This window comes from Salmo salar, chromosome ssa22 (assembly GCF_905237065.1).
Source record: "Salmo salar chromosome ssa22, Ssal_v3.1, whole genome shotgun sequence".
Taxonomy (NCBI): Eukaryota; Metazoa; Chordata; class Actinopteri; order Salmoniformes; family Salmonidae; genus Salmo; species Salmo salar.
The window spans coordinates 43,905,436-43,923,442 of NC_059463.1; the positions used below are offsets into that span (position 1 = coordinate 43,905,436).

At 45.3% G+C, this 18,007-nt stretch overlaps 1 protein-coding gene across 1 annotated transcript in view; it reads left to right on the top strand.

Moving 5' to 3' along the window:
• Nucleotides 1-245: 245 nt before the first annotated feature.
• rhobtb3 (Rho related BTB domain containing 3) overlaps nt 246-18,007 on the top strand; it is a 36,281-nt gene continuing 18,519 nt past the window's right edge. Inside the window, exons 1-3 of the mRNA XM_045705421.1 lie at nt 246-924; nt 1,483-1,711; nt 17,064-17,256. Coding sequence (XP_045561377.1) covers nt 923-924; nt 1,483-1,711; nt 17,064-17,256 — 424 coding nt within the window. The 5' untranslated portion in view covers nt 246-922. The remainder of the gene's footprint in view (nt 925-1,482; nt 1,712-17,063; nt 17,257-18,007) is intronic.

Here is an 18,007-nt window from a genome sequence, read left to right on the forward strand (position 1 = left end):
TTGCAATCACTATATTATTATAGTGAGAATAAAGCGGTCCAATGTTTGTCACTTTGTCGAAGTGACATGTTTTGACTATAATCCCTCCTAATTTAGCTTCTGTTGTTGGATTTATTTGTGTTCACAGCCACTGAATAATGCAAATCAAAGACCATGTTGTCAAACCCAATCACTTGCAATCATTATTATCAACTGGAATAAATAAGATTAGGTCAAAGAACGGGAGAGTTTTTTTTCATTCAGACTATGGAGAAAACAGTGGGTGTGTTGAGAGGGCCGCGTAAAGAGTGGACATAACAATGCAATTTGGGCTGCGCGTCATTTGTGGACGTGTGCGTATGTACTGTGTGTGTCTAGTGTTTGTTGCTGAGTCAGGCGAGTCCACTCTCCAGAAGGTCTGTTGCTCTTTTCCAGTCTTTCCCCCTTCTCCCTCCCCCTCTCTCTCTGTACATTATCTCCCCACTTTTCTTCATCTTCCCAGGGGACTTTGTTTTATAAGGTGACGTCAATTTTCATTCGATCGAGCCGTGGTACAAGCCTCAGGTTCTGCTTTCTCCGCCTAGTTTTTTATTTTCATTTTTTTCTTACCGATTTACAACTTGTTTCTTTTTTTTAGCGCATTGGTAGTCCATGTCGCCGGCTAGATCCAAGCGGTGTTTACATTCTTGCATGCCTGGACGCAGCGTCTCTATGCGGACAGGACATTACCGTAAACTGTAGGAGGTTTTGCTTTATGAATGAACAACGAGAAGGAAATACAACAATCCAAACGTGATCGCGGTGAGCGAGCCACCGATGAGGGATTAGCGTCCCTGTACCAGAGACTCATTGCGGAAAAGCCTTTCACTGCGGACTCATGTGAAAACGCATCCGGGGAGAACGTGTTTTTAGCGGCATTGACCAGCGGAAAACCGTGGTGACCATGTAAGTTGCTCTCTGTACCTCCCCTTGCATGTATGTGCTTGCACCACACATGTTTTGCCAAAAATAGGGTATAGGATTAGGCAATTGCCTAATGATAATAATAATATTTATAATAATAATAATAATAATAATGCAATTCTCCTCCAATCTAAAACATTCAAACGGAGCATCGCCTGTCAAGTGTCATTCGCTCAATGACACAACGTGATGCATTGTCTCCGTGATAGACATGTATAATAAGGGAAAAATGCACTTCTTAATTCCCTCCTTGCTGCATCCCTCACAGGTACAGCATTAGAGACATGTTCACCACACTTTCCCCCTAAATTACATTCCCTCCTTTGCTGCATTCAACAATGCTAGGGCAAGTCAGTTAAGAACAAATTCTTATTTTCAATGACGGCCTTGTCAGCTCGGGGATTTGGTCTTGCAACCTTTAGGTTACTAGTCCAACGCTCTAACCACTAGGCTACCTGCCGCCCCACATCACATTCATCCCCATGGTGTACCAGGTTCCGACTTTCACTGTGTCCCCCTGCTGGTGTGCTTTGCTTACAGGTCCATTCATATTGTTGCTCTGGGCAGCGAGTGCCCCGGGGGAGTGAGGCCCGGGGAAGAGGCCATGGGTCAGGGCCAGCTCCAGGGGGGCCTGCTGTGGAGCTACTTGGGCCATGGAGCCGTGGTTGGAGGACCTGAGGAGAGCAGTCTGTCCAACTCAGCCTTCATGGAGTACACATCCCGCGTGTTTGGAGACGTCACTGTGGTGGTGCAGGACTGCCCTAGCTGGGTGGGTGGGTGTGTGTGTGTGTGTGTGTGTGTGTGTGTGTGTGTGTGTGTGTGTGTGTGTGTGTGTGTGTGTGTGTGTGTGTGTGTGTGTGTGTGTGTGTGTGTGTGTGTGTGTGTGTGTGTGTGTGTGTGTGTGTGTGTGTGTGTGTTGTGGTGAGTCAGAGGGTTGTAATGTAGGTTTGGCCCTGGAGCTGTTAGGGTGGGTGAGTGTGTGGGGGGCTGTGATAGAGTAAAGGGAAGGGGGCTGGAAATGGGGGAGTACAAGAAATAGGGTTAGAGAGTGTTGCAAGTGAGAGACCAAATGACTTGCACAGTTCTGTAAGGTGATAAGAAATTATTGAGAGTTAAAACAGACAAGTAGGAAGACAATGACATCCTAATAATTGTTGTCCCCTTTTGCGTCGTCCCCTATGGGAGTGTTTTATTTTTTTTGTAAATGAACTCAGTCCGGCATTTAACTTACTCCTAAAGTTGTAATAGTAGAATGCACAAGGTGCAATTTTGAAATTGTGTGGTCCATCATCAGTTTTTATCTTGTCATTTGCATTTAGCATTTTAGTAATTTAGTAGACGCTCTTATCCAGAGCGACTTACATTTAGTGCATTCATCTTAAAATAGCTAGGTGGGACAACCACATATCAGCAAAATCCCAGCTAGAATGGGGGGGGGGGGGTAGAGTGAAGTGCAAGTGTTGGTTTAGGAGAAAAAAAATGAAGTGGGGGGGTTGAGGTGAGAAAGGGGATTATTCAAGAAACTCTTTGAAGAGTTAGGGTTTCAGGTGCTTTTAGATGGGAATCTGCTGTCCTAGCTTCAGGGGGAAGCTGGTTCCACCATTGGGGTGCCAGGACAGAGAAGAGCTTTGACTGGGCTGAGCGGGAGCTGCCCTCCTGTAGGGGTGGGAGGGCCAAGAGACCAGAGGTCGCAGAACGTAGTGCTCGGGTTGGGATATAGGGTTTGAGGGTGTAGGGGCAGTTCCTCTGGGTGCTCCGTAGGCAAGCACCATAGTCTTGTATTGGATGTGAGCTTTGACTGGTAGCCAGTGGAGTGTGCGGAGGAGCGGGGTGACATGGGAGAACTTGGGAAGGTTGAAAAGCAGGCAGGCTGCTGTGTTCTGGATAAATTGCAGGGGTTTGATGCACAAGCGGGGAGCCCAGCCAACAGCGAGTTGGCAGAAGTCCAGACTGGAGATGACAAGTGCCTGGATTAGGACCTGCGCCGCTTCCTGTGTGAGGTAGGGTCGTACTCTACGGATGTTGTAGAGCATGAACCTGCAGGAGCGAGTCACTGCTTTGATGTTTGCAGAGAATGACAGGGTATTGTCCAGGGTAACGCCAAGGTTCTTCGCACTCTGGGAGGGCGACACTGGGGAGTTGTCAACCGTGATGGAGAGGTCTTTGAGCGGGCAGGCCTTCCATGGGAGGAAGAGATGCTCGGTTTTGTGAAGGTGGAGCTTGAGGTGGTGGGCTGACACCCAAGCTGAGATACCTGCCAGGCATGCAGAGATGCATGTTGCCACCTGGGTGTCGGGGGGGAGGAGAAAAGTAGTTGAGTGTCATCCTAATAGCAATGATAGGAGAGACCATGTGAGGATATGACAAAGCCGAGTGACTTGGTGTATAAAAAGAAGAGAAGAGGGCATAGAAACGGAGCCCTGGGGGACACCAGGAATGAGAGTACGTGGTGCAGACATGGATCATCTGCACATCACCTGGTAGGAGTGGCCTGCCAGGTAGGATGCAATCGAAGAGTGTGCAGAGCCTGAGACGCCCAGCCCTGAGAGGGTGGAGAGGAGGATCTGATGGTTCACGGTTCTCGAAGGTAGCGGATAGATCTAGGAGGATGAGGAAAGAGCGTCAGCTTTGGCAGTGCGGAGAGACTCCTTGACACAGAGAAGAGCAGTCTCGGTTGTGTGGCCCGTCTTGAAGCCTGACTGGTTAGGTTCAAGAAGATCGTTCTGAGAGAGATAATGAGAGAGTTGATCGGAGACAGCATTCTCAAGTGTTTTGGAAAGAAAAAAAAGAAGGGATACAGGATAAAGCATGCCTATCTATATAATGAATATGAATTGGGTGGGTTGAGATTATTAAATATAAAAGCACTACACCTCTCTCTAAAAGCTTCGCTTATTCAAACGTTTTACTTGAACCCTAAATGGTTCTCAAGTAGATTACTAAGAAAAGTTAATCCATTGTTTAAAAATTGCCTTTTTGCCTTTGTGCAGATTACCATGCCTCATTTTCGATTAATTGAAAATGCTACTTTTTCAAAGTTTCTCTCTTTTTCAAACAAGCAGGGCAGAGCTGGCTACAATTTCAATTTCATCCCCCTGAAAAGATAGAACAAATATTACAACAAATATGATGGCTGAACTCAAATGTGCTGGTTGATAAAATACCTGTATTTATGAGAAAGATGTTTGAAAAGGTATTTTGTTCTTAAATGATATTGTAAATTGGAATGGTAGAGTTATGTCCTTCTTGGAGTTATCAGAATTGTATGGGAAGGTCTGCTCAATCCAAGAGTACAACCAATTGATTACAGCATTACCCCCAAAATGGAGGAGGCAGGTGGCAGCAGGAGGAGGCAGGGAACTGGTCTGTCTGCCCAATATAAAGGATCAAAACTGGCGGAGGAATAAAAATTACATAAATAGGAAAGTATACCAGTTTCATTTGATGACCAGGATGTTGACAACTGTGCCATACAGATTGCAAAATAGTTGGGAAGAGATTTTTGATGTACCGATTCCATGGTACAGGGTGTATGTGTTGATATATAAGATATACAAGATTCAAGACTTATTATATAGAATTCTTGCCACCTACAAAATGTTAAATATTTGGGGCATAAAATCATCGAAGCTCTGCAGATTTTGTTTTAAGGATACAGAATCAATAGACCATTTATTTTGGTATTGCCCTCAGGTAGCCTGTTTCTGGTCTCAGGTTCGGGAATGGCTGAAAATACATAGCATTGATCTAAAATTGACCCTAGAAATAGTACTGTTAGGAGATCTGGAGAGACCGGGTCAGTCAATTACTAATATACTAATACTCTTAGTAAACGTATTTATCTTCAACTCGCAATCTGTGGATTCTATTCAATTAGATAGATTGAAATTGTACGTTAAACATCACAGCACAGTTGAAAGATATGTTGCGTAGAAATACGAAGAGGGTGGCCAGCAGAGATAGGTGGGATGGGCTGAGGGAAGGTGAGGGTTGGGATGTGGGTGGAATTGGAGACAAGTGGGAGTGGAGTTGCTGTGAATGATGGTCAAAGATAAAAGTAAAAAATAAAGTCAAAATAAAACATAATAAAAAGTACGTTTGAATGACATTGAGGGGCAGTGTTTTTACAGCTAATGCTGGTTTGCCTGAGGCTGATGCCGTGCAGGTGTTTGTACACATGCATATACACACACTCTCATTCAAATACACACATACACGGACACGCACACATGTAATAGTGCCAGACATGCATTCAAACATATACAGTTGGCATCGCTGTTATGATTTGAGTCGTCCTTGATGTCCTTTGTTTATTTAAAACATTTTTAAATGTTTTTGAATTGTTGTTTGCTGTTTTTCTTCTGCCTTTTCTTGTAAAAATGTAAAAAAATAAATAAGGGATACAGGTCTATAGTTTCTGACGTCAGATGAGTCGAGTGTTGGTTCCTTGAAGAGGAGAGAGACATGGTCCATTTTGAAGTGAGAGGGGATGCAGCCAGTGGTCAGGGATGATTTGGAGAAGGGAGGAGGGGATGGGGTCGATCGGGCAGGTTGTTGGGCGGCCAGACCTCACTAGTCACAGGATTTTGTCTGGAGAGAGAGGGCAGAAAGAAGTCAAGGCGTACGGTAGTTCCGTGTCAGCGGGACCAGTGGACTCAATAGGCTGAGTGAATGAGGAGCAGATGTCGTCAACCTTTTTTCAAAGTGGTTGATAAAGTCGTCCGCAGAGAGGGAGGAAGGAGGGGGTGGAGGATTAAGAAGGGTTGAGAAGGTGGAAAATAGTTTCCTAGGGTTAGAGGAAGAACCTTGACATTTAGAGTGATAGAAAGTGGCTTTAGCAGCAGATACAGAGGAAGAGAAGGTAGAGAGGAGGAAGTGAAAAGATGATCGGTCCTCCGGAAGTTTAGTTTACCTCCATTTTCGCTCAGATGCCCGCAGCCTTGTTCTGTAAGTTCGCAATGAGTCACTCAGCCATGGAGCAGGAGGGGAGGGCCGAGCCGGCCGGGAGGAAAGGGGGCAGTGCGAGTGACTCATAGGATGCAGAAAGGGAGGAGAGTAGGGTCGAAGAGACAGAATCCGGAGAAAGGAGGGAGAAGGATTTAGCAGAAGGGAGAGATGATAGGATAGAAGAGTAGAGAGTAGTGGGAGATAGAGAGCGAAGATTACGACGGCGCATGACCATCTGGGTAGGGGCTAAGTGGCTAGGGTTGGAGAAAGGGAGACAGAAATGGAAAGAAAGTAGTGACCAGAGACCTGGAAGGGGGTTGCAGTGACATTAGTAGGAGAACAGACTCTAGTAAAGATGAGGTCAAGCGTATTGCCTGCCTTGTGAATTGGAGGGGACTGGGAAAGGGTGAGGTCAAAAGAGGTAAGGAGGGAAATAGAGAGATCTGGAAATGTCAGGAGGTTGATGTCTCCAAGTACGAAGAGTGGTGAGCCATCGTCAGGAAATTAGCTTATCAAGGTGTCAAGCTCATTGAGGAACTCTCTAAGGGCACCTGGTGGGCGATAGATGATAACAATGTTATGCTTGAGTAGACAAGTGACAGTGACAGCATGGAATTCAAATGAGGAGATGGACAGGTAAAAGAGGGAGAAAAGAGAAAATCTCCACTTAGGAGAAATTAATAGCCCTGTGCCACCACCGCAATGACCTGATGCTCTTGTTCTATGAGAGAAAACGTAGTCAGATGAAGAGAGAGCAGCTGGAGTAGCTGTGAGGGCAAAAAAGGTGAAGGTAGAGAGGAGGAAGTGAAAAGATGATCGGTCCTCCGGAAGTTTAGTGTACCTCCATTTTCGCTCAGATGCCCGCAGCCTTGTTCTGTAAGTTCGCAATGAGTCACTCTGCGTTCTTGACAGCAGATCGGCAGTTCCAAACACGGCCAGAGACCTGGAATTTCACATGGGTTGTGCTCATAGGATACACTATATTACACTGAACAAAAATATAAACGCAACATGTAAAGTGTTGGTCCCATGTTTCATGAGCTGAAATAAAAGATCCCAGAAATGTTCCATATGCACAAAAAGCTTATTTCTCTAATATGTTGTGCATACATTTGTTTACATCCTTGTTAGTGAGCATTTCTCCTTTGCCAAGATAATCCATCCACCTGACAGGTGTGGCATATCAAGAAGCTGATTAAACAGAATGATCATTACACAGGTGCACCTTCTGCTAGGGACAATAAAAGGCCAGTCTAAAATGTGCAGTTTTGTCACACAACACAATGCCACAGATGTTTTGAGGGAGTGTGCAATTGGCATGCTGACCCCAGGAATGTCCACCAGAGCTGTTGCCAGAGAATTGAATGTAATTTTCTCTACCATAAGCCGCCTCCAACGTCACAACCGCAGACCACGTGTGGGGGTGAGCGGTGTGCTGATGTCAACGTTGTGAACAGAGTGCCACATGGTGGCGGTGGGGTTATGGTATGGGCAGGCATAATCTAAGGACACGGAACACAATTGCATTTTATCGATGGCAATTTGAATGCACAGAAATACCGTGATGTGATCCTGAGGCCCAATGTGAGGCCCATTTTTATTAAGGTATCTGACCAACAGATGCATATCTGTATTCCCAGTCATATGAAATTCTTAGATTAGGGCCTAATGAATTGATTTCAATTGACTGATTTCCTCATATGAACTGTAACTCAGTAAAATTGTTGCATGTTGCGTTTTATATTTTTGTTCAGTATAGAAGGGTTGCAGCCAAGGGCTGGGGAGTGTCTGTAAAGCCTGCAGGGAGAGGAGCAAACAGGGTATAGAGAAAACACATACAGTTGACAAACCTACAAAAGAACAAAAGGAAATCATCAGAAAATACATTATATATACACAAAAGTATTTGGACACCCTTCAAATTAGTGGATTCGACTATTTCAGCCACAAACAATGCTGACAGGTATAAAGTCGAGCACACAGCAATGCAATCTCCATAGACAAACATTGGCAGTAGAATGGTTGTTACTGACAATGGCATTTGATATTTTTAGTGGTATTGTTAACAAACAAGCCACCATAAAGAAAATGAGAATTAAAAACAGGTTCAGCCCCTGGTTCGACTGTGATTTTGCAGAGTTCTCCACCTCTAGAATTGCATTTGGTGAAAGGTTCAGTACACGCATACTCAGGCTGACTGACTATCGTTCAGGCAAATTAGAAATAAGTGCACTCAGGCTATACGGAAGGCCAAAGTTAGTTACTTGAAGGAGCAGTTCTCTCTCTCTGTGGGTCTAACCCCCAAGAAGTTCTGGAAAACGGTTAATGACCTGGAGAATAAACCCTCCTCACAGCTGCCCATGTCCCTTAATGTTGATGATGTGGTTGTTACTGACAAGAAGCACATGGCTGAGCTCTTTAATCACCACTTCATTATGTCAGGATTCCTATTTGACTCAGCCATGCCTCCTTGCCTGTCCAACATTTCCTAATCTCCCACCCCTTCTAATGCGACTATCCCTGATGCTTCTCCCTCTTTTTCCCCTGCCCTGCTACAAAGTTTCTCCCTGTAGGCAGCCACTGAGTCCGAGGTGCTAAAGGAGATCCTTAAACTTGACCCCAAAAAGCCATCTGGGTCAGATGGTTTAGACCCTTTCTTCTTTAAGGTTGCTGCCCCTATCATCGCCAAGCCTATCTCCAACCTTTCTAACCTGTCTCTCCTTTCTGGGGAGGTTCCCATTGCTTGGAAGGCAGCCACAGTTCGTCCTTTAAAGGGGGAGATCAAGCTGATCCTAACTGTTATAGGCCTATTTCTATTTTGCCCTGTTTATCAAAAGTGTTGGAAAAACTTGTCAATAATCAACTAACTGGCTTTCTTGATGTGTATAGTATTCTCTCGGGTATGCAATCTGGTTTCCGCTCAGGTTATGGATGTGTCACTGCAACCTTAAAGGTCCTCAATGATGTCACCATTGCCCTTGATTCTAAGCAATATTGTGCTGCTTTTTTTATTGACTTTGCCAAAGCTTTTGATACGGTAGACCATTCCATTCCTGTGGGCCGGCTAAGGAATATTGGTGTCTCTGAGGGGTCTTTGGCCTGGTTTGCTAACTACCTTTCTCAAAGAGTGAGGTGTACAAAGTCAGAAAATCTGCTGTCTCAGCCACTGCCTGTCACTAAGGGAGTACCGCAAGGCTAGATCCTAGGCCCCACGCTCTCCTCAATTTACATCAACAACATAGCTCAGGCAGTAGGAAGCTCTCTCATCCATTTATATGCAGATGATACAGTCTTATACTCAGCTGGCCCCTCCCCAGATTTTGTCTTAAAGGCTCTACAACAAAGCTTTCTTAGTGTCCAACAAGCTTTCTATACCCTTAACCTTGTTCTGAACACCTCCAAAACAAAGGTCATGTGGTTTGGTAAGAAGAATGCCCCTCTTCCCACAGGTGTTATTACTACTTTTGAGGGTTAAGTACTTGGAGTATGGCTAGACGGTACACTGTCCTTCTCTCAGCACATATCAAAGCTGCAGGCTAAAGTTAAATCTAGACTTAGTTTCCTCTATCGTAATCGCTCCTCTTTCACCCCAGCTGCCAAACTAACCCTGATTCAGATGATCATCCTACCCATGCTAGATTAAAAAATATATATATATATTTCACCTTTATTTAACCAGGTAGGCAAGTTGAGAACAAGTTCTCATTTACAATTGCGACCTGGCCAAGATAAAGCACAGCAGTTTGACACATACAACAACACAGAGTTACACATGGAGTAAAACAAACATACAGTCAATAATATAGTAGAAAAATAAGTCTATATACAATTTGAGCAAATGAGGTGAGATAAGGGAGGTAAAGGCAAAAAAGGCCATGGTAGTGAAGTAAATACAATATAGCACATAAAACACTGGAATGGTAGATTTGCAGTGGAAGAAAGTGCAAAGTAGAAATAATGGGGTGCAAAGGAGCTAAATAAATAAATAAATACAGTAGGGGAAGAGGTAGTTGTTTGGGCTAAATTATAGATGGGCTATGTACAGGTGCAGTAATCTGTGAGCTGCTCTGACAGCTGGTGCTTAAAGCTAGTGAGGGAGATAAGTCTTTCCAGTTTTAGAGATTTTTGTAGTTCGTTCCAGTCATTGGCAGCAGAGAACTGGAAGGAGAGGCGGCCGAATATACCTGCTGGAGCGCGTGCTACAGGTGGGTGATGCTATGGTGACCAGCGAGCTGAGATAAGGGGGAACTTTACCTAGCAGGGTCTTGTAGATGACCTGGAGCCAGTGGGTTTGGCGACGAGTATGAAGCGAGGGCCAGCCAACGAGAGCGTACAGGTCGCAGTGGTGGGTAGCATATGGGGCTTTGGTGACAAAACGGATGGCACTGTGATAGACTGCATCCGATTTATTGAGTAGGGTATTGGAGGCTATTTTGTAAATGACATCGCCGAAGTCGAGGATCGGTAGGATGGTCAGTTTTACGAGGGTATGTTTGGCAGCATGAGTGAAAGATGCTTTGTTGCGAAATAGGAAGCCAATTTTAGATTTAACTTTGGATTGGAGATGTTTGATGTGAGTCTGGAAGGAGAGTTTACAGTCTAACCAGACACCTAGGTATTTGTAGTTGTCCACATATTCTAAGTCAGAACCGTCCAGGGTAGTGATGCTTGACGGGCGGGCAGGTGCAGGCAGCGATCGGTTGAATAGCATGCATTTAGTTTTACTTGTATTTAAGAGCAGTTGGAGGCCACGGAAGGAGAGTTGTATGGCATTGAAGCTCGTCTGGAGGTTAGTTAACACAGTGACCAAAGAAGGGCCAGAAGTATACAGAATGGTGTTGTCTGCGTAGAGGTGGATCAGAGACTCACCAGCAGCAAGAGCGACATCATTGATGTATACAGAGAAAAGACTCGGCCCAAGAATTGAACCCTATGGCACCCCCATAGAGACTGCCAGAGGCCCGGACAACAGGCCCTCCGATTTGATACACTGAACTCTATCAGAGAAGTAGTTGGTGAACCAGGCGAGGCAATCATTTGAGAAACCAAGGCTATTGAGTCTGCCGATGAGGATGTGGTGATTGACAGAGGTCAATGAATACGGCTGCACAGTATTGTTTCTTATCGATGGCGGTTAAGATATCGTTTAGGACCTTGAGCGTGGCTGAGGTGCACCCATGACCAGCTCTGAAACCAGATTGCATAGCGGAGAAGGTGCGGTGGGATGTGAAATGGTCGGTAATCTGTTTGTTGACTTGGCTTTCGAAGACTTTAGAGAGGCAGGGTAGGATAGATATAGGTCTATAGCAGTTTGGGTCAAGAATGTCCCCCCCTTTGAAGAGGGGGATGACTGCAGCTGCTTTCCAATCTTTGGGAATCTCAGACGACATGAAAGAGAGGTTGAACAGGCTAGTAATAGGGGTTGCAACAATTTCGGCAGATAATTTTAGAAAGAAAGGGTCCAGATTGTCGAGCCCGGCTGATTTGTCGGGGTCCAGTTTTTGCAGCTCTTTCAGAACATCAGCTGACTGGATTTGGGAGAAGAAGAAATGGGGCTTGGACGAGTTGCTGTGGGGGGTGCAGTGCTGTTGTTCGGGGTAGGGGTAGCCAGGTTGAATGCATGGCCAGCCGTAGAAAAATGCTTATTGAAATTCTCAATTATAGTGGATTTATCCGTGGTGACAGAGTTTCCTGTCCTCAGTGCAGTGGGCAGCTGGGAGGAGGTGCTCTTATTCTCAAAGGACTTTACAGTGTCCCAGAACTTTTTTGAGTTTGTGTTGCAGGTTGCAAATTTCTGCTTGAAAAAGCTAGCCTTGGCTTTTCTAACTGCCTGTGTATATTGGTTTCTAACTTCCTTGAAAAGTTGCATATCACGGGGGCTGTTCGATGCTAATGCAGAATGCCACAGGATGTTTTTGTGTTGGTTAAGGGCAGTCAGGTCTGGAGAGAACCAAGGGCTAGATCTGTTCCTGGTTCTAAATTTCTTGAATGGTGCATGCTTATTTAAGATGGCGAGGAAGGCATTTAAAAAAAATAACCAGGCATCCTGTACTGAAGGGATGAGGTCAATATCCTTCCAGGACACCCGGGCCAGGTCGATTAGAAAGGCCTGCTCGCTGAAGTGTTTCAGGGAGCGTTTGACAGTGACGAGTGGAGGTCTTTTGACCGCTGACCCATTACGGATGCAGGCAATGAGAAAGGGATCGCTGAGGTCTTGGTTGAAAACAGCAGAGGTGTATTTAGAGGGCAAGTTGGTTAGGATGATATCTACGAGGGTGCCCGTGTTTACGGCTTTGGGGTGGTACCTGGTAGGTTCATTGATCATTTGTGTGAGATTGAGGGCATCAAGCTTAGATTGTAGGGTGGCTGGGGTGTTAAGCATGTCCCAGTTTAGGTCACCTAGCAGCACGAGCTCTGAAGATAGATGGGGGGCAATCAGTTCACATATGGTGTCCAGAGCACATCTGGGGGCAGAGGGGGGTCTATAGCAGGCGGCAACGGTGAGAGACTTGTTTTTAGAGAGGTGGATTTTTAAAAGTAGAAGTTCAAATTGTTTGGGTACAGACCTGGATAGTAGGACAGAACTCTGCAGGCTATCTCTGCAGTAGATTGCAACACCGCCCCCTTTGGCTGTTCTATCTTGTCTGATAATGTTGTAGTTAGGGAGGGAGATTTCATAGTTTTTGCTGGTCTTCCTAAGCCAGGATTCAGACACGGCTAGGATATCCGGGTAGGCAGTGTGCTAAATTAGTGAATAAAACAAACTTAGGGAGGAGGCTTCTAATGTTAACATGCATGAAACCAAGGCTATTACGGTTACAGAAGTCATCAAAAGAGAGCGCCTGGGGAATAGGAGTGGAGCTAGGCACTGCAGGGCCTGGATTCACCTCTACATCGCCAGAGGAACAGAGGAGGAGTAGGATAAGGGTACGGCTAAAAGCTATGAGAATTGGTCGTCTAGGACGTCCAGAACAGAGAGTAAAAGGAGCAGGTTTCTGGGGGCGATAAAATAGCTTCAAGGTATAATGTACAGACAAAGGTATGGTAGGATGTGAATACAGTGGAGGTAAACCAAGGCATTGAGTGATGATGAGAGAGATATTGTCTCTAGAAACATAATTGAAACTAGGTGATGTCATCGCATGTGTGGGTGGTGGAACTGAGAGGTTGGTTAAGGGATAATGAGCAGGGCTAGAGGCTCTACAGTGAAATAAGCCAATAAACACTAACCAGAACAGCAATGGACAAGACATATTGACATTAAGGAGCGGCATGCTTAGCCAAGTGATCAAAAGGGTCCAGTGAGTAGTGAGGTCGGTTGCGGTCACGACGATTCAGACAGCTAGCCGGGCCATGGGTAGCAAGTTGGCAGAAGATGGTCTGTTGTTAGCCACCTCGTGCGTTTCCGTCGGTAGATTAGTGGGGTTCCGTGTGGTAGAGGGGACCAATCCAATTGGCAAAATAGTTATAGTTATAGTGGCCCAAGAAAAATTTGCCGATAGACCTATTCAGATAGCAGCCGATAAGACAGCTAACGATTAGCTGGCCGCAGATGGGCGTTCAGGTTACGTCGCGACGGAGGGGCCAGTTGGATTACTCCCTCAGGCAGATAACGTCGGTAGTCCAGTCGTGAAGGCCCGATGGGGCTCCGCATCAGCAGTAAAACGGGTCCGGATAGGTGATTGTAGCTCCGGAATAATTGATGTTAGCTCCGGGACCGGCGTTATCCAATAGTCACTCGCATAGCAGCTGCTAGCTGCAAGATCCAGGTGTAAATGTAAAGAGGTTGCGGTAGAAAGCCAGGGATATGGAGAGAAAATAGGTCCGGTATGCTCTGGTCTACGGAGACATAATTTATAGATCGTCAGGTAAGGGTGCTCTCGAGCAGCTAGATGTGCTTTACCATTCGGCCATCAGTTTTGTCACCAATGCTCCTTATAGGACACATCACTGCACTCTATGCTCCTCTGTAAACTGGTCATCTCTGTATACCCGTCGCAAGACCCACTGGTTTATGCTTATTTATAAAACCCTCTTAGGCCTCACTCCCCCCTATCTGAGATATCTACTGCAGCCCTCATCCTCCACATACAACACCCGTTCTGCCAGTCACATTCTGTTAAAAGTCCCCAAAGCACACACATCCCTGGGTCACTCCTCTTTTCAGTTCGCTGCAGCTAGCGACTGGAACGAGCTGCAACAAACACTCAAACTGGACAGTTTTATCTCAATCTCTTCATTCAAAGACTCAATCATGGACACTCTTACTGACAGTTGTGGCTGCTTTGTGTGATGTATTGTTGTCTCTACCTTCTTGCCCTTTGTGCTGTTGTCTGTGCCCAATAATGTTTGCACCATGTTTTGTGCTGCTACCATGTTGTGTTGCTACCATGTTGTTGTTATGTTGTGTTGCTACCATGCTGTGTTGTCATATGTTGCTGCCTTGCTATGTTGTCATCTTAGGTCTCACTTTATGTAGTGTTGTGTTGTCTCTCTTGTTGTGATGTGTGTTTTGTCCTATATTTATATTGTATTTATTTTTTATTTTTTATCCCAGGCCCCCGTCCCTGCAGGAGAACTTTTGGTAGGCTGTCATTGTAAATAAGAATTTGTTCTTAACTGACTTGCCTAGTTAAATAAAGGTTTTAAAAAATGACCTGTACTGAAGAGCTCAGTGACTTTCAATGTGGCACTGTCATAGGATGCCACCTTCACATCAAGTCAGTGCTAGAGCTGCCCGCTCAACTGTAAGTGATGTTATTGTGAAGTGGAAATGTCTAGGAGCAACAACGGCTCAGCCACGAAGTGGTAAGCCATACAAACTCACAGAACAGGACCGCCGAATGCTGTAGCACGTAGCGCGTAAAAATCGTCTGTACTCAGTTGCAACACTCACTACCGAGATCCAAACTTCCTCTGGCAGCAATGTCAGCACAAGACCTGTTCGTTGGGAGCTTCATGAAATGGGTTTCCATGGCCGAGCAGCCGCACACAAGCCTAACATCACCATGTGCAATGCCAAGCGTCGGCTGGAATGGTGTAAAGCTTACTGCCATTGGACTCTGGGACAGTGAAAACGTGTTCTCTGGAGTGATGAATCACGCTTCACCATCTGGCAGTCTGACAAACAAATCTGAGAATGGCGGATGCCAGAAGAACGCTACCTGCCCAACTGCATAATGCCAACTGTACAGTTTGGTGGAGGAGGAATAATGTTCTGGGGCTGTTTTTCATGGTTCGGGCTAGGCCCCTTAGTTCCAGTGAAGGGAAATCTTAACATTACAGCATACAATCACATTCTAGACGATTATGTGCTTCCAACTTTGTGGCAACAGTTTGGGGAAGGCCCTTTCCTGTTTCAGCATGTCAATGCCCCTGTGCACAAAGCGAGGTCCATACAGAAATGGTCTGTTGTGATGGATGTGGAAGAACTTGACTGGCCTGCACAGAGCCCTGACCTCAACCCGATCAAACACCTTTGGGATGAATTGGAACGGTGACTGCGAGCCAGGCCTAATCGCCCAACATCAGTGCCCAACCTCACTAATGCTCTTGTGGCTGAATGGAAGCAAGTCCCCACAGAAATGTTCCAACATCTAGTGGAAAGCCTTCCCAGAAGAGTTGAGGCTGTTATAGCAGTAAAGGGGGGACCAAATCCATTTTAATGCCCATGATTTTGTAATGAGATGTTCGACGAGCAGGTGTCCACATACTTTTGGTCATGTAGTGTAACTAGGTACTAGGCAAGATAAGTGAGATAGTGGTGTGGAGCCTTCCGCTCTTTCCTTCCTCAAATAACTTCACAGAGCAGTCTTTGTTTTCCCGACGGTCTTAGTTTTTCCGATGAGACCGCCACTTACAGCTGCTGCTGAGCAACCAGGGGAGACTGAAGTACTAACACTAATTGCTAATTACCTACTTTAGGTGAAGAGCAAAGCTCCCAGTATTAATTGATGATTGCCTAGGAGAGGAGAAACCACTCCCCCTCCAATACAGCAACTGATTACCAAAACAAGTCACAAAGTGCCCTGTACCTTATTCCTGGTTGATGTTATGAGCGGTCAGCAGTTCACACACCAAGTAGACTACTGTGAAGTCAGGCAGCACTTAAAGTAGATGGCCCAGTACTAAACAACAACAGATAAAGACAAAAAATATATTTATCACTCCTGGAGATGTATCCTAGAGATATCAGGAGTCCTCTAGCTATAGAATGAAGCACCTTAGAGAGCTATTTATAACTTGTCAAATGTCCAGATCAACTAGGCATTGTAAGCTACGTGTGGTAGCTAGGTTTTTTAGCCCATAGATTTTGTAGTAATGTTCAAGTCACTCAAATATCATGAGTACACATTAGACATGGTAAAATGTATAGAATTGCAAGAAAATATGTTTTAAAACTGCAACATTTTCTCTGCACCCCATGACAAAATGTGTAGAATGGCTGGAAATAGGCAGAGCTTTGTCTTCTCCACAACGGTGGCTAATCTTTTCCCTTTCAGGATAGATTTGATTAGTGGAGACAGACGGAGGTTATCAGGGGCCAAGCCAAGCCAGTCCAATAAGCAGGCAGGGAAGAAAGGCTTTTGTTTTGTCATAAGACCATTGTCATCATAAAGGAGTTAGTGAGTCACTCTTCCAGCCACTGTTGATGTTTGTTTACCCGGCTGGCTTGATTGTGACGCGTGCTCTTGAGATGTAACCGCATTTTGAATTCCAAAACCGTTTTTAGCAAGGGCAGCGGAACAAATCTAACCGCTTCTTCTCTGAGGGCGTAGATGAGATAGCATGTAATTAAGCATACCACAGCTACTGTTACTATTTTCAATCTTTTTCCGGTATAAAACCTTTGGGGCCTGCTTGGTTGAGGCCAGACGTGGGTTCAAATTCTATTTGAAATCTGGCTCGTTTTAGCCTGCCTGGAGTATCAGATGGGTGGGGTATAACTTTTTGAGGCCACTCTGTTGGTTCCTTTAAGACAGGCAAGCTGAATCAAGCACAACTAAGGAAACTGAAATTATTTCCAATTATATTTGAACCCAGGTCTGATGGAGACTGATTGCGAGTCTCAATTTGCATTTCTTTTTAGTCCAGGATGAGGTTTAATCTGGGTCCGGGAAATGGCCCCTATAATGTTCATGCATTACTAATGAGATTGGTGTGTGTGTGGACAGGATCTGTTGGACAGTGACTGGGCCGGCGTGCGGAGCGTTCTAGAACAGGCTGACATCCTGGTTATCAAGTACTCGGTCAACGACAAGCTGGCCTTCCAGCAAGTGCGCAATGGATACGCCCCTAGACTTCGCCCCCTCCTACACCACTGGGGCATGCCTGTTATTCTGGTTGCTGTGGGCTCCCGCCTAAACGGTGAGATAACATTGGTCTATCCTCGACCACAACACCATTTTGTCCTGTTGTGTTCTTGTGCTGTATTTTGTATTGCCGTGTGCCAGTGACGGTCAGTGCCGTTTCAGATGAGGGAGGACAATTTTTTTTTTATGAGCATGGCCTTATTTCTATTACAGCATATTGGATGACTGTCATTCATATTCCATTCACCCAGTTAAATGTAACAGCGATAGGTTTAGGCTACTACACTACAACAAATTTTCCCTATACCCATCATGAGGTTGCTACAACCTAGTCTATGAATGAAAGTTTACAATGTAGTTGCACACAGGTTGAGAGACACATTTGAGGTGACAAACAGTGACACATGGTCAGACAGTGACATTCAATACCGCCTTGCACACTCTTGCCTGCATCTATCTGATCTAGGGTGTAATCATTAGCCCAACAGTTGCAAACAAGAGTTTCTATTGGACAAATTCAGTTATGTTTATCCCCGTTTTGTGCCGTTTGTTTCTGTTGAAGAAACGTTTTTCAACAGAATTGGCGGAATGAATACACCCCTGATCACACGCACACACAGTTCAGTTTCATAGCAGCCACGTTGTATTCCTTCTTGCGTCTACATTATGCACTCTCTTCCTTTCACATCTTCCCATCGCCTGTGGACTTCAAAGCACAACACATCAGCTTTATGGGACCAGGCGAAAAAACCTTTCCAAGCCAAAACGCTACACACAGCCTACATCGTTGTCACCATATTAGCTAA